At 32.9% G+C, this 15,768-nt stretch overlaps 1 protein-coding gene and 1 long non-coding RNA gene across 2 annotated transcripts; both read right to left on the reverse strand.

The window, feature by feature from the left end:
• Positions 1-203: 203 nt before the first annotated feature.
• LOC111042443 lies at positions 204-8,124 on the reverse strand. The gene is made up of 2 exons (XM_022327061.1): positions 7,653-8,124; positions 204-361 (listed from the first exon to the last, which is right to left on the reverse strand). Exons 1-2 carry the CDS (start codon positions 7,951-7,953, stop codon positions 312-314), a joined length of 351 nt encoding a protein of 116 aa, XP_022182753.1. The 5' UTR covers positions 7,954-8,124; the 3' UTR covers positions 204-311.
• Positions 8,125-13,219: 5,095 nt separating this feature from the next.
• LOC111042445 lies at positions 13,220-14,842 on the reverse strand. The gene is made up of 2 exons (XR_002605435.1): positions 13,748-14,842; positions 13,220-13,647 (listed from the first exon to the last, which is right to left on the reverse strand). It is a non-coding gene; the product is annotated as an uncharacterized LOC111042445 (long non-coding RNA).
• Positions 14,843-15,768: the final 926 nt, after the last annotated feature.

Genomic DNA, 15,768 nt, shown 5'->3' on the forward strand with positions numbered 1-15,768 from the left:
TAATGGATTAATGGACACTTTTTAGTGGTACAAAAAAAAATCTCAAGAATATGAAAATATGGTATTTAAGTATATTTAAAAATGCCAAAAAGCAGACTATAAGAACTGGATTTATTAAGAAAATAGTAGTGCTCATGCTTGGTGAATTACTCTGTATATATATATATATATAATACTTTTTTTATTAAAGTAAAACCATAAACTGAGGCTTGAAAAAATGACAATTTTATTTGTAATAATATTATCACATCCGTTATTTTAAGGTTTTCAAATCATTTAGGAGTCCAATACATTGTGTTGTTATCATATTCTCAGCTACTTTCTTGCTGCTGGAATGATTTTATTGTCAAGATTTTGATTTCTGAAAACACAAAAAAAAATATTACACATTACTATAAGCATTGCAATTTTAAAAATAAATAAATAAGTTTTAAATATAATGCTTATTTACAATCATCAGATAATGATACAAAATTATATATTTCATATTATATTTCGATAAAAAGAACACACGCTTGTACACATGGTCTAAAAACAAGTTGAAATAAACCGAATACAATGAACTATTATTGCAACTTATTAAATATTATATACCTATTATATACTTATATCGTATACCTATCTATATACGACTACACTTGGTGAATGTTTGTCCATTACTTCTATTTATTACACATTTGCACTATACAACGCGTTCATTAGGTAGGTACTGTTAAACGGCTACATGATCACTCTCGAGGTTTCCTCGTCTGTCTGCACTCCGAGGTTATTTTTTATTATTAAATGGCTCCAAGTTTAACACTATTACAGCTCAACAATTAACATAGGTGGCTCGGCTTGGCGCGTTGGCTGCTGCCAGTCGCGGAATGCGACTGGTAGTAAGTAACGGCCACAGCTACTAGTTCCCGGATGGGTGACCACCCGGGTTCATAGTAGTTAAAAACCTTGCCACACATACACGTGTTTGCTATCTACCGTAACGATCGTAAAAAAAAAACAACCAACCTTACTCCTACCACAGTTCATAACTCTTACAACAGCTAATGGCCCTAGTCGCCGGTCTTAAGTTCAATAAAAAAAAAAAAAAAATTATCATAGATAGAGTCCGAGGGTATAAATTATAATATACAGGTACGATTATGTTATGATATCGTAAACCGTAACTAAATAATACATCACAATAACGTTGAGACATTTACCTGATATTTTGTAGTACAATATAATAATATGTGTTTTAATTTTTTGGTAATTTAACTGAATTGTTTTATTGAAATGTTTTGTTTTTATGTGTGTATTATACCTCGTAATAGACAAACCTTTTGAAAAAGCATGCATTGTAATAATTGTTGAAAGTCCCGAGCTGTCCAAGTATTTTGTACTACACGACGTACCTACATCCAACTTTTTGAATCTATACGTGTGTCTAATGTTTTCATATATTGTCTACACAGACGTTATGAATATTAAAGTTTTGTCAGAATACGGTAAAGGGTTACAGGATACAGGTACTATACACTAACGCTCTAAATTATCGTTTACATTGTACACTGTATTAGTTATTATACATGGTATTATTATTATAATTACTATACAAAAACATTTTAAGTTTCAAACTAATTTTGTTCAGTATATTAAAATAATGTCCCAAGTCCTTAAAAATTATTTTATATCCGTCACACGGAGATATATATTGAGTAAAAACATGCATTCAAATCAACGGGAATAGACATTTTTAATTCAATTATTGCACATAATATTGTGTACCTACATAAACATTAAGCTTACATTTCGTGACATCTAATATACAGCAGATACAGTTTTTGAAAATATTTTTCCAATATTGTTGCTTTAGTAGGTAAATCGCCACACAAATATACTAGTTATTGGTATATAATAGTAAAACATTATTCTTTTTATAAAAGATTTTAAAAAAGACGCTTAAACCATTTACCTAGCTGGATTTAAAGTGATTTTAGGTTGGCATTATTCAAATTGAATTCTCTGTTTTTATGATTTATTCGAGGCGCTAATAAGTTATTAAAATTTTGAACTGAATCTGTTTATGATTTATAGACGTTTGATCGAATAGAAACAGTATTTTTGACAAAAATATCAGATAGGTTTTAATCTTAAGCAATCGTAATGTATGTATAAACCGCATTGAAATCCTGTTGTCAGACATCGAGGGATTTGAAGAAAATGAGATTTGTATAAATATTTTAAGCGAACCGTGTACGTCATAATATAGAAATATGAAATGTGTAACGGGAGACTGTACCAAATATGATATGTCAAATATTTATCATCCTATCCGTCGGCGACGACGAAAGCAGAAATGCATTTGCGTGTCGTCGTTAAACCATTTTTGTCCTACAAACAAACAGAAAATATGATATCCTGGTGCTATTGTTATGTATATGTGAGTGTATAATATGTATACACGTGAGTGTGTGTGTATATATATACACATAATTCATATACGCACATGAAATATAATATATATATATGTACACACATTATATATATATTTATACGTCCGGGGATAGGATTTACATAAATGAATGCCACCGTAGCAAATATGCAAATCTCGTTTCGGATACGATAATATTCTTTTGCACTCGTCGCCACTGAAGCCACCACCGCTGCCGTCGCGCAGATGTATTCGTGCAAAAACCAACGAGAATAATTTGTTTAAGCCTTTCAGAAAATGGAAAACTCTGGGCGGACGGCCCTATTTGCAGTGTATGCGTACGGAATGCGCGACGTTCTTTATTCAGCCTGGCTTTTTTTTATATATGACGGACGGAAGAATGGTGGAGCGAGTGGGTATACATCTGCCAAAGAATCCCTTTTTCAAGCCCCTTACCCTCAGAACGTACATCTAATAACGCGTGGCGAGGAGAAAATAATTAGAGAGCCGAAATAATATCGTAAAGCTCTCTCTCTCTCTCTCTCTCTCTCTCTCTCTTTCTTTTTCTCTTTTCTACACCGAATCGCACCTTCCTCCACCCGCTGGTCCTCATTTTCACTCCGCGGTGCCACGAGGGTGCTGCAGGGTAGTTTCCCGGGTTCTTTTATTATAATGAAAGAACGTATAAAAGATGTTTTTCGATTAAAACGAGAATGAAGAGCCCTCTTTTTCTTCGCATCGCGCTCAATCCTCCCACCACCTTCGTCATCACCCTGCCCACGCCCCCGGCATGCCGACCCTAGCAAATTGCACCCTTAATGTATATTCCTTGTCCCTTTTCTGTTTTTCTGCGCGCGCGTTTCCTACATTTTCCCTCTCTCACAACCCGGTCTCTAATAACCCTCTCGTTTTTCTTCCTCCCTGTCACATAACCACTCCCCTCCAGTCACCATTACCCACCGAGTTCTTCATTTAATTTCATATTCCTCGTGAAAGTTTTCTACAACGAGTTTTCTAAAAGGTTTTTTTTCTCTCTCGTCCTCTCTCACTCACACCTACACACACACTCCTTCTCTCTCCTTCTCTGTCTTGCTCACTGCGTTATCCACTGCCACTGCGCCGATGTCCTCCTTTAGAAATTTTCTGTACGTGAGAACTAAGACACATGGCTCTTATATAATATATTATATTGTAATATAAATGTATTAAGTACAATTAGTCCCGAAACCAAGTCCGGTATAGCTGGTTGACCGGGAGAGTTTCGACGAATATCGTATATTATAATATATGCCACAATAAAATAAGTAGAAATACAACGGCTGTCATAGAGTTTTTCTAAATTTATTGTTCTTTCATGGGAGAGATACATTGCGTATATTAAACATTTAATAGAATCATAATATTAATGTGAAACTGAAACTTTAGATACGTCCGGTATGACTTTTGTCTGACGATTACATTATTAATATGGACGTTTTCAGCATGTGACCTTTGGTTCATATGTCTAATTTGAGATTTTACTAATAAATTATTCATATCCGTAATAAAACGATTCTTATTTCACAATTAAAATATAATAAAGGCACATATTGTGATCATTAGTGCACCGACGAAATAATATAATAAGATATAATAAAATATTATAATAAGAAACTTAAGAGTATAAGATATAATCTCAAATGGTAAATGTTATAATAATATAGATAGTATATAACGTTTCTTTTTTGGGAAATTTAAGTATTGAATTACTATTACGTTCGTGGTTTATTCACAATATATAGTATGAAATGTGAAATAAATGCAACAATGTTTAACGTTTATGGTACATTATTAATAAATGGATAGTATTACATATTTAAACTTTGTTTAAGTTGTTCGGAATCATTATGTGTCAAACAAATACTGTTTCAAATTAATATATTAAATTAAATATTTTTTTTTAACAATATTGTGATTTCCGTACAATTCATAAAATATATGTATAGGTATTTAATATTCATTTATGTTGGGTATATTAATAAGTTTCAAATATTAGATGTGTTATTTTTCTCCGGTGGTTAAAATATCAAAAAAATCAGAATACATATATTTGCCTGCCGTACATGTGTGACATATCGAATTTTGATAACAGCATATAAAAGTTTAACAAATAAACAAAATTGTTATATATTGTTTGAATAAAATTAGAATAAATATTACAAAAATATATTTTTAGATTAATTACAACTTCTTATGTTAAAAGTTAATTATATTTAATACTTCTGTATAATTTTATTCAAGGGAAAATTTAGTGGAAAATTCCCTAGACCCTGACTATAGTATAGTTATATAATTGTTACAATGATGTATAATACAAAAGCTGTAACCGATTTTCTTGACTATAAAATTACAGCATACTAAATACATACATGCACTATAATATATTATAGGCTAGAATCGGCTCGGAAAGTATAACTAGGCACAACCAATTTAAAGCGTTTTCACCGTCTTTTTCGTCGGAAAATTAAACAGACGAATTAATACTGACACCACCGCTTCCGGCAGACCTTCTGGGTTGATTACGGCCTCGAGAAACAAACTAATTAAAACCCACGAAATAATTGTATCTATATATATTATATACCTACAATCCTAAAATGACTAAGAATGCCGCCGTGTACGCCTTATTCCCAAAATACAGTATACCTAATAATATTATACAATATTAATGTATAGCCGTATGCTTTATTTACGTATATAGGTACTTATATATGCGATAAACATTTTGTACCACAAAATTATATTACACCGTGTTGATCCTTGGTCGCATGCGAATTTTATATTTTGTAAATGTATTCGATCTTGTAAAATATAGACATGTGTAATTATCTGATCAATAATATCGATCTAGCATATTCAATGTATATTTCTGCATGGAAGAATTGTGTTACATTTAAAATATCATATACCAAGTAATTATAGGTACCTATATAACAATCATAGGTGATAGGTATGATAATATTGACACTGTGGAGGCTAGTTTAAAATTTCATGTTCATGCCCCATTCTCAACTGTCGATCGTCATGACGTGTTTTTTTCTCCTGAAATTTGGCTTTGATGATTAAGCATATAGGTACATATATAATAATGATATTTCAATATACCGCTTATTTGTATGGCAGCGTCTAATGTAAAATTAAAATAAAAAAAACTGCGCCATTTTTATCGGCCCGTACATGTACAAATGGCACCCGAGTCGAACGTTCCACCCTCACGCGAATGAGCGTGGTGTACACTGGACGGAGGGTGGAAAAAAATACGCGTCATCCACCATTATCGGTATAATTGGTTGGCCATAATCGATTGCTGCGAATCGGAGTCGGCAGTAGTAGGAGCCGAGCCGTCATGCAGTTAGAATAATTTAATGACGAGGGACTGTGAGACGATATCTTATACCCAGAAATTATACAATTGAAAATGTAAAACGTCACAAATGTTGTTATGCGTAGAGGCTCGAATAATCTTGAAATCGCAGATACATGAATTTGTATGTCGTTAAAAATAAGCAAATGTTCACTAAAAATCCCTTTAAAACAAAATAATATATAATATTTAAAGGAAAGTGGATGCTGTCGCGTCGAGGTCTTACTGATATCAAGTTTTTTTTAGATTTTTAGATTTTGTACACACATTTTTTAGTTATAATTTTTCTAGTCGTAATGATTGTTATATAACAACATTATAGCAATACTATGAAAATATGATTACGAAAACAACGCGCTTCTATGTCAAATACCATTATACGCTTAATAGCGCAATTATCTAAAGCAAAACAACCAAGTTTAAAACAAATTTTAGTTTTTAATTTTGATTTTGATTTTAAAAATTTTAAAATATAAGAAATAAATATCAATAAAAAAGTGTACCTATAAATGAACCTAGAAACCCATGTTTCTCGATAATGATAAATCAAGTATGCATAAAAAAATTGGTTTTGTATATTAAAAAAAATTCGAACTTAATATTCTTTCCTCTAAATTAATATAGGTAATTTTCTTTTATGCACCATAAGTATTTACTCAAGTCATGTGTAATATTGCACGTGAACAAAATGTAACTATTTAAAATAGTTAGCGAAAAAACTACGCTTAAAAACCATGCTATGTGTTAAATTCGCTCATTAACATAAGAGAAAAGGGGGTCGTTTAGACGCGGCATCCCGGAAACAATAGGGGACCCTCTAGAATCACAGGTCATTAATGGAAAACAATACAACCTGAACACACTCGCGTTAATAAACCACTCACCTGCGATTGTTTTCCGTGTTGTTGCTCGCGTACAAGTGTGCCGTTGTTCTACGTGCGATAGGTACTTGTCAGACTAGATTAAATTAAAAAATAAAACACGTTACACACTCGCGAACGTATTCACACACACATTCAGTGTGTGTTATCCCCCTTTCTTCTCCTCGTTTGTTTAATTTTTTAACAACTTCTGACACCGTTTTAGCAAAAGTAGAAGATAGTGTTGATTTTATTTTTATTAGAAATTTTACATGAAAAAACATTTTGCAAAAAAACCTACTTAGCAAACTTGTTAAAAAAAACTTGACATAATTTCGTGTTCTGCACAAATCGTGGTTTTCCGAAAAATATAAACAAACTTCGTTTTTCAACTCATAATGAAATATTATTGTTGGTGTAAAAAAAAAAAAAAATACAGTAGAAAAAAAGAATAAAATATTACATAATATGAAAATAAAATCATAATGAGTGGTGTTATTCAATCAAAGTTGTGTGTTTTCAATTGAAATTAAAATAATTTCTTGACAAAATGAAAATACTGTTTAAAATTAATAGATTACTGTCGTTTACAAGACACGAAGACCAACGGATTAAACCGGATCCTACGTATTAAAAATTAAAATAATTATTAATTATTAGCATCGTGATGACGCCAACACGCAATATACTTGTTATTAGGGTATGATAACGTTCAGACTCGTCTTTCTGAACATCGCTTCGAAGCTCAACAAGCACCGAGGTATACCGATGGTCAACAAACTACTTCCGTCGGGTATTCACTACTACGATTATAACAACAAAAATATCATTTATACAGACGATTGATCGTTATAGGATTTTCGAACGTACATTGTGTACACCGTCGAACGGCCGGCAGATCAGAATTCAATTATTTCGCGTCGAATATGCGTTTATCGACTATAATAAGTACAATGTAAAAACCGTTTCGGCGACTTACCTCGGATGTGGCTTTCTGCGGGCAACCGATTCGGACGATACATGAAACGAAGACTGCGCCGGGACTCGGTTTCTCGGCGGTTCCCACCACCTCTCGCTCGGACGTGTGTGTGTGTGTGTGTGTGTGTCAAACCAGGTACGTGTGTGTGTGTGCTATTACGGTGGAAGTGTGGGGGACATCCGACGTGCTCATCCCTCTGTAGTACGGGCAACCGGTTTGCTGGGAAGACGATCGGCGCGCACCGGTCAAGCGCAAAGGGTTGCACAACAACGGCGGCCGCGGGCAACCGGTTTGGTCCCATTGTCCACTCGCGGGGTCGTAAATAATAATAATAATAACGATAATAATACCTATGCGCTCACACACGCGCACACACGCACACACTCACACGGACGTTACCACCTTTGAGTACGGAAAACTGGTCTTGGAATACGCACACACTGGCAGTCGCAGACGCGCAAGGGACAGTTGCTTTCGCGCGGTGCGTTGTCCGGACACGCGGACCGCCGCACCGTTCAATGGCCGGAAGCGACGTTATGACCCTAATATTCTCACGATTTTTTCAAAAGGTCCCTCTATTTTTTTTTGTGCAATCCGCATTTAACGTCCGCGCCTAAATTCTATCACAATAAACGTAGCTATGCCCGTATAGGTATATATAATGTTATTACATTATAATAATATTATACACATACGCGACGACGCGCGCACACATGCCGTTGCTCCGTCACGACCGGCGGCCGATTTCCGAAACACGCTGTCCTGTATACATTGCGAAGTAATAACATATTTTGTTGTCGGTTGTATAGTGTAGTTTTCAATCTTTCGTCCGCAACAGTAAGTGTGACACTGTTCGAACCGCCGCCGTTTTCAAATACCTCTCGATTCGCACTTTTTGTCCGAGCCGAGCGTTCAAAGCATTCGAATCGTGCACGTTAATGTCCTCACCGACAGACGACACAAAAATGTACTCAGACGCTGAAGTATCGGTATAAGAGGTTCGAACATATTGCACTGTAATGCACGGTAATGCATATTAGGTATATCGTATATATCGTGGTATAATCATATCACAGACGCATTCAGTGTTTGAAAGTGTTTGGAGCGGTATTTTTTTCTTAGTTATAATACTCAATAGCGTCGTGAACTTGCCCAACAAAAGCAAGATGTAATAACCAATAATTAGTGTTTTGACACAACAGTAATCAATGAAATACAATACATTTACTATTAACAGACACGTGTATTTCAGCGTAAACATTTGAGGTTCAATAATTTTGAACTTGAGTCAGCTGCATTAGCGGAAATTTATTAAGTCCTTTCCACGAATTCCTACATACATTGCCATAATTAATCGATTCTCATTGACGTTTGGTATACATAAGAGCACATAGAATAAACAATAAATAATAATAACTTCCATACAAGAAATACTGTTTTGAAGAAAATTCAAATTTAAATATAAATAATACGTCGTAAAATATTACCTATGGTTGATTGAACTCAATAACAGGACGACATATTCTGACATTTGCCAAACACGTCATTTGAAATAAAACAGGAAAACTTAACTCCGTGTTTTCATCACTGAGGATTTTAAACGAAAATTCGTAATTAAATCGCATAATGCTTATGGAATATTTGAATTCAAATAGTATTAGTTATTGTACTATACACATAAATATAATATTAATAGTTATTATAAATATTTACTTATACAAAAACTAGTTTTTAGTGAATGAGAGAACAATTAAATAATAATTTAATTTAATTTGTTTGATTAAGATATTATAATTTATAGGTATGAATTAATTCTAAATTTAAATTTTATCATTTTATTTCTTTCATTTTGATGTTATTTTTTAGAAAATTTACAGGAAAATTCAGCATAATTACACAATTTTTTCTTTAAAAATATTGCTTTAATAAAATAATATTATCGTATATCACTATATCATTATAATTTATAATTATTATATTATTATTTATTACTCTTTATGTATCGTCCCCATTTTATATTATTTTACTAATCATTATTATAACTGTACAGATTCTCATTAAAAACGTTTCCGGTTTCGCCAATAGAACAAATTATAAATAATACACATATTTTGTTTCACGAGTAAATAAATAATAACATGTTTCGTGCTTTTAAAAACATATAAGGTTTTCGCCGTTTGCGAAATAACGTCTACGATGTAACACCAACAGGTGTATAATTCATTATCGTTCTGAACTTCTTAATTAATACACCGAAAACACAAAACATTCGACCAGTAGATCATTACTGTTTGCAGGAACATTGACATAACCGGGGGGGAGGGATTGGAGTACTGACCTCCTAAATGCGTTTATTGCCCCCTTTGGTATTTACCTAAGTCTTTACTACAGCAAAAATATGTCTGCATGCGTCCATTATGTTATTTTAATTTTGGAATACAAGATTAAAATGTATTATAATATCGATATTTTGGATGTAAATATATGGTTATTGATTATTCCAGGTTTACAGAATCAATCATAGCTATATACTCCAATGTTTATGGTTTTCTTCTATGAGAAAAATTAGAAGCTCAAATAGCTTCATATATATTGGACAGTATCATAAAAATAAAATAGATTTAGTGGTATTTATACTAAACACAATATAAAAACAATACGATTAATGATTGTGATTTTTTTAATTATTCGCTTCTAAATATAGGCAATTCAACTATAAAGAATTATTTAAAGTAGAATAAAAAATATTCACTCAAGTACTTTATTGTTTACATTTGATTTTTGGGAATTATTTTTTAATAATGAATAAACCTTTTGAGTCTAGACTACATTTAACTTTGATTTTTCTGAACTTTATCCCCTGCAACAGCTGTGACTATACTAAATTATATTTTCGGCAATGGTCCATTTGCAGTTCAAAACTTAGCAAACCGGAACAACACGTTTTGTATTTTTTTGTAATATATTTATGTTATTACATTATGTAAGTGTAAAGAATAGCTTTAAAATCTTGGTAGATTCAAAGGTATATGAGTACAAGATATTTCGTCCTTCGATATTTGTAGTTCAAATTCGACTGAAACCAAAACTTGTATCATTTCTGGTTTCCGTTTGTTTAGAATACTCGGCCCGATCGAGGTGATGCAGACATCACTGTGCAGGTTATATAACATTCATACAGCGACGCCTTTGTGAATTTCTGCCATAGTGACGGTACCGAACTGTCTACGCGATGGCAGAAATCAGTCCATCGCTCCATCATCAGTGATCTAATGGCCATCCGAAGAAAACGAAAATCCATGCTAATCTCGTGTACGGTTATTGGTGCGAAGCTGTTGCTAGAATCGGCCGGCGGCTGCAGCAGCGGTGGCGTGGTGGAGATATGTACGTGCACATATAAATTGTATAATAATATTAGCGGGGACGGAGGTAGTGGTGGTGGATCCGTTTTGATGGGCGCAATTCTTCTTCGCCAGATGCTTATCTGTTATATTGTAAAAACCCCTGACGGCTTGACAGACAGTGAAATATGAGGCTCGGGGATTTTGTCTGCCGTTCTTTTTGTGCGTGCGCGCGCCCGAGACGTTCCGCGCCGTCGAACCCTGCCGCTTCCTTTTTGCATCCAAAGGAAAACACACCCTGCGCCGTTCGCCCACCCACAGTATACCATCGTCCCCGTCACCATCCGGGGTCCTTGTCACCCTCTTCCGACCACCACCACGTCCAATGAGCTTCTCACCCGCCGGCACGCTCAGTCGTCACTATATATACTGTCTTGTACCCTACCGCACAGCCCCACCTCACCCGTCGTAATATCGTCGAGCTTTCGTTCCAAAAATCCTTCTTCTTCTTCTCTAGACACGAAACCCACACCCCCACGGCCGCCTCCCCTACACCGTCGATCCTAAATCCTTACCATCGGTCCATTATTTATCTCGCTCTCTCCTCTTCACCCCGCCGACCATCACGACTAGGTTTTCGGCAGAAAATGCGGCCATTTGTTTGGGAGCTCGGGAGGTTACGGCTGACGCGTTCGCACAATGACGCCATTGCGCTTTTCTTACCCAAAACAAACGGATGCTATTAATATTGTATGTTTTTGAAACGTTTCGTTTACCCGAAAAACTGACGCTCTCGCACGAATCCTCCAGGCCCACCAAGCCGTGATTGATGGACGCCACTGTAGCCGCATCACCACCACACCCCGACCAAGAGTACAATCGGTAACATCATCTTTTCATCCACCGCTGAAGCCATCACCACTGTTTCAATTTGTTCACGTATATAAGCGTGAGACTTGGTCAACCAATATTGTCATTATCAATTTCTAGTCGATCTTAAAGAATATTTGCCATGCATTTATTTTAATTATTTATACATACATATACAATAGCATTGGTTCACCAATATTCCATTTCTGCAATAGAACTTCATGGAATGACTGAAAAATTCAATTTTCAGTATTCAACTCTATTAATAATTTGCACCACAATACCGCACATACGAAATCTACATTATAATTTATTTTATATTTTTTGATTATGGCAACTCGTTTTTTGATAATTTATTCTAGTACGTATAAAATTCACACATTTTGTTAAAATTAAAAAATACTCCGAACAATAATACATATATAGTACACAAATTCAAAAATTGTTTGTAAAAAATAATTGAAAATAGTTGAAGAAACAATAATTATATATTAAATAACATCTATTGATTATAAAACATGCTGAAGTAAGTCATCTCAGAAGAACTGTAGTTCTACTTTAGGGCCTACTTTACTCCTATTAAATTAAGAATATGACGATGATGATATACTGTCAAATAAAATTACGTTTTTAAAAGAGATTAAACACATTGTTATATACGGGCTTAATTAATATAGATGATCAAAATAATTATTCTTCGTCTTCATTTAATTAGTTTATCTGCCATGTTGGACTTCAGCTTATTTCAGAAATAAACCCTTTGAAGATTTAACTAAACACAGAAACAGATACTTTTCGCTCAATATTGTCTGTTCGGAAATATCAATATAACCTTAAATATGCTGAGGAACATCTTACATTCAAATATCCGTTATACAAACGTCTTAAACTGTAATCTTGTACTGTATGTTGTACAAATAAAAAATAAAAATCTTTATATATGATAAAAATTAAATACCATATCAAGTCCTAAAAAAATTAATTATCATTTCTTATTTTGATACATAATTCTATAACCAATATAACAATACTATGAACAACGAAAATTAGTCTGCAGCTAAATATTAAATGAATGATTCTGTAAACTCACATGACCTGGAAAAATCAAAAGCAACAGAATAGGTACCTAATACTGATAAGAAATTAGAATTAATAACAAAAAGCAATGGTTTTATTACGTACAATACTTTCTGCACAGTCGTAATTCGTTATGACGAAGGAAATTGCTATATTGAAATGTTGTTACAAACGGAAAAATACATTAATTGTAATAATCCATTTACAAAAACTGAAAGACGACTGTAACAGTCAAATATATAGTAGGTAGAAAGCACATAATACTGTAACACGACTAAATGAGAAATAAAACATAACTTAATATTTTTACTGCGTCATAATTTTGAACTAAAATCACTACTTACGTAAGCGGTAATCAAATATCAATTATATTCAGGGTATCATAGTCGTAGCTAAGGTGCACTACACTTTACAACTATAATATAATTTACAAATAATTAAAATTGTTATTCGACACATAGTATCTTTGACGGTAAAATCCCATGGTTTCACAATAAAAATGCTATACAACATAAAAACACTTAAATAAAATTGATCTTTTCAAGTCACAACAGTATACCTCCTTCGTAGTTCTTCTGCCCAAATAATGAATGATTAAAGGGATGGTGCTACTGAATTTCCAGACAGCTATAGAATATCGTAATATATGGTACATTATACGTAAATGGAATTTTTGAGTTCATGATTTTGACCATACTTATGGGTACCTGCACAGTAAAAAAATAATACAACACAATAAGACCATTATTATTATATAATATCACACATTTTTTTTGAATATTTTTTTTAGTTTTATACAATGTTTACATTATTCCATCGGGCAGCTGTTGGATTGTATGGGTTTCAACAGGTCCGGAACGACGATTTTCCTAGATGCCTCTAGGTGCTTTACAAACACACGTACGCTCAGCGTGGAGAAAAAATAACAATAATAATAATAATAATAATGTAATTGAAGCAACGGCGCGGGCGATGGCAAAAACAAAAACGCCACCAAGACGAATTGACCATATGCTCCTGTTCACCTGGCGTGTTTATCTATGCACGCGTTTGTGACGTGGGCGACGTAAATAAAGTGGCCTCATAAAAAACGGTTGATTGGCTATAGCTATAATATATGAAATGAAAAAATAAATAAAAACATAATCAACCGAATCGAACAATGTCAGCGTTATCGATATAGGTCATCGGAATTTAAAAGTGAAAAAAAAAATATTTTTTTTTATAGCGTTCGATAACGATTTTGTCTCAGAAATTATGTTCACTGTTATTCAACACGTCATAGTATATAAATAACACTCGTCGATAAATTATTATTAGTATACTTAATATGTTGTTCTCTGAACTATAAGTTAATTTATTATTTTTAAATCAGATGTTCGTTTATGGTTTATAGTACTATATATCACAAAACGGGTCTATATAACATACTATAATAATTATATTTAAAATTAAAATCAACGACACCAAATTTGATTTTTATTCATGAAGAAATAACCTCTATTTAAATTAAACACACATTATATGCCCAGCATTGACCTTTTATATACCTACCTACAGAGAGTCGTGTTTTTCATAACACAACAAAAACTACCTAAAAAGTAATAAACCGCAACGTGGTAAGAATACGTTAATCAATTAAAATTATAAAAACTATAATCTCTCTGGAAGTATTTAAATGTACCTACCTATTTTTTAAAAAAAATTACAGCTGAGGAGACTTTCATCCTATTATAGGCATATTATATAAACAAAAACTTATCATGCTATTTAAATTGTTATCCAAACATGTACAATTAAAACAAATATATTTTCCCCGAAATACTGTTGTCATACACTCATATACACCCTCGAGTGGTATGTTAATTGAGGTCTGGGACCCCATCCGACAATCCTGCAATATATATATATATATATATATGTTTCCCGACCTGGATCACACACCTATGTATATAATATAATATATATATATAATATTTGTACTCCAAACAAACTCATAGGAACGGTTTCGTTGCTGTACGGCTTAAATTTCCACTGTAGAAATGTATTGCTACAATAGCGGATTCTATTTCAAATAACTTAAAAATCAACCTTTTTTATGCATAATATGTGAAAAGTATCAAATTTGGGAGTTAGGTGATAATGAAAATAAATAATCGTAATCACTATTCCATACAATCTCTATAGCATTGCAAATTATGACCATTGCAGTTGAACACAAACTACTATGCGTCTATGCATATATTACATTATAATACACACAGTATTAAAAACATGTTTAGAGAAATATTCTTATATGTAGTTAAAGTGTAGTTTTTATAATGATTGTGAATCGATTATTTGGAATTTCATAAAACGCGTGTAATTATTTTTTACTGGTAATTTTTTTAAGATAGTTTGAAATTTTGTAACCACATATATGTGTATCAACAACAAAATCAACTTTTTTTAATATAGTAACAGATATTTATTGCTTAATGGATTCTAGTACCTAGTGCTTTTTTTATGAACATTTTGCTGTGGAGAATTATTAATTTCTACTTTAAGCTACGCCCCTCTTAAGTTTACTTAACTGTTTCGATTAAAAACATTTGGAATACAAGTCTACTAATTCTCTATTCATCGATTCTTTAATTTTTAATTTATACATTTATTTTACTTTTTTAAACAAATTTTAAATAAACTATTCAATAACCAGTCAATTTTAAATATAATCTCTTATATATAGTAAAGTTCGATAGTTCATTCTTTATGAAGTTTTAAAAGTTATTGTTGTAAACCATGCACACATCGTTATGCATTAAATTAAGTACTTATATAATTTCAGA

This window comes from Myzus persicae, unplaced genomic scaffold, assembly GCF_001856785.1.
Source record: "Myzus persicae strain clone G006 unplaced genomic scaffold, MPER_G0061.0, whole genome shotgun sequence".
Taxonomy (NCBI): domain Eukaryota; kingdom Metazoa; phylum Arthropoda; class Insecta; order Hemiptera; family Aphididae; genus Myzus; species Myzus persicae.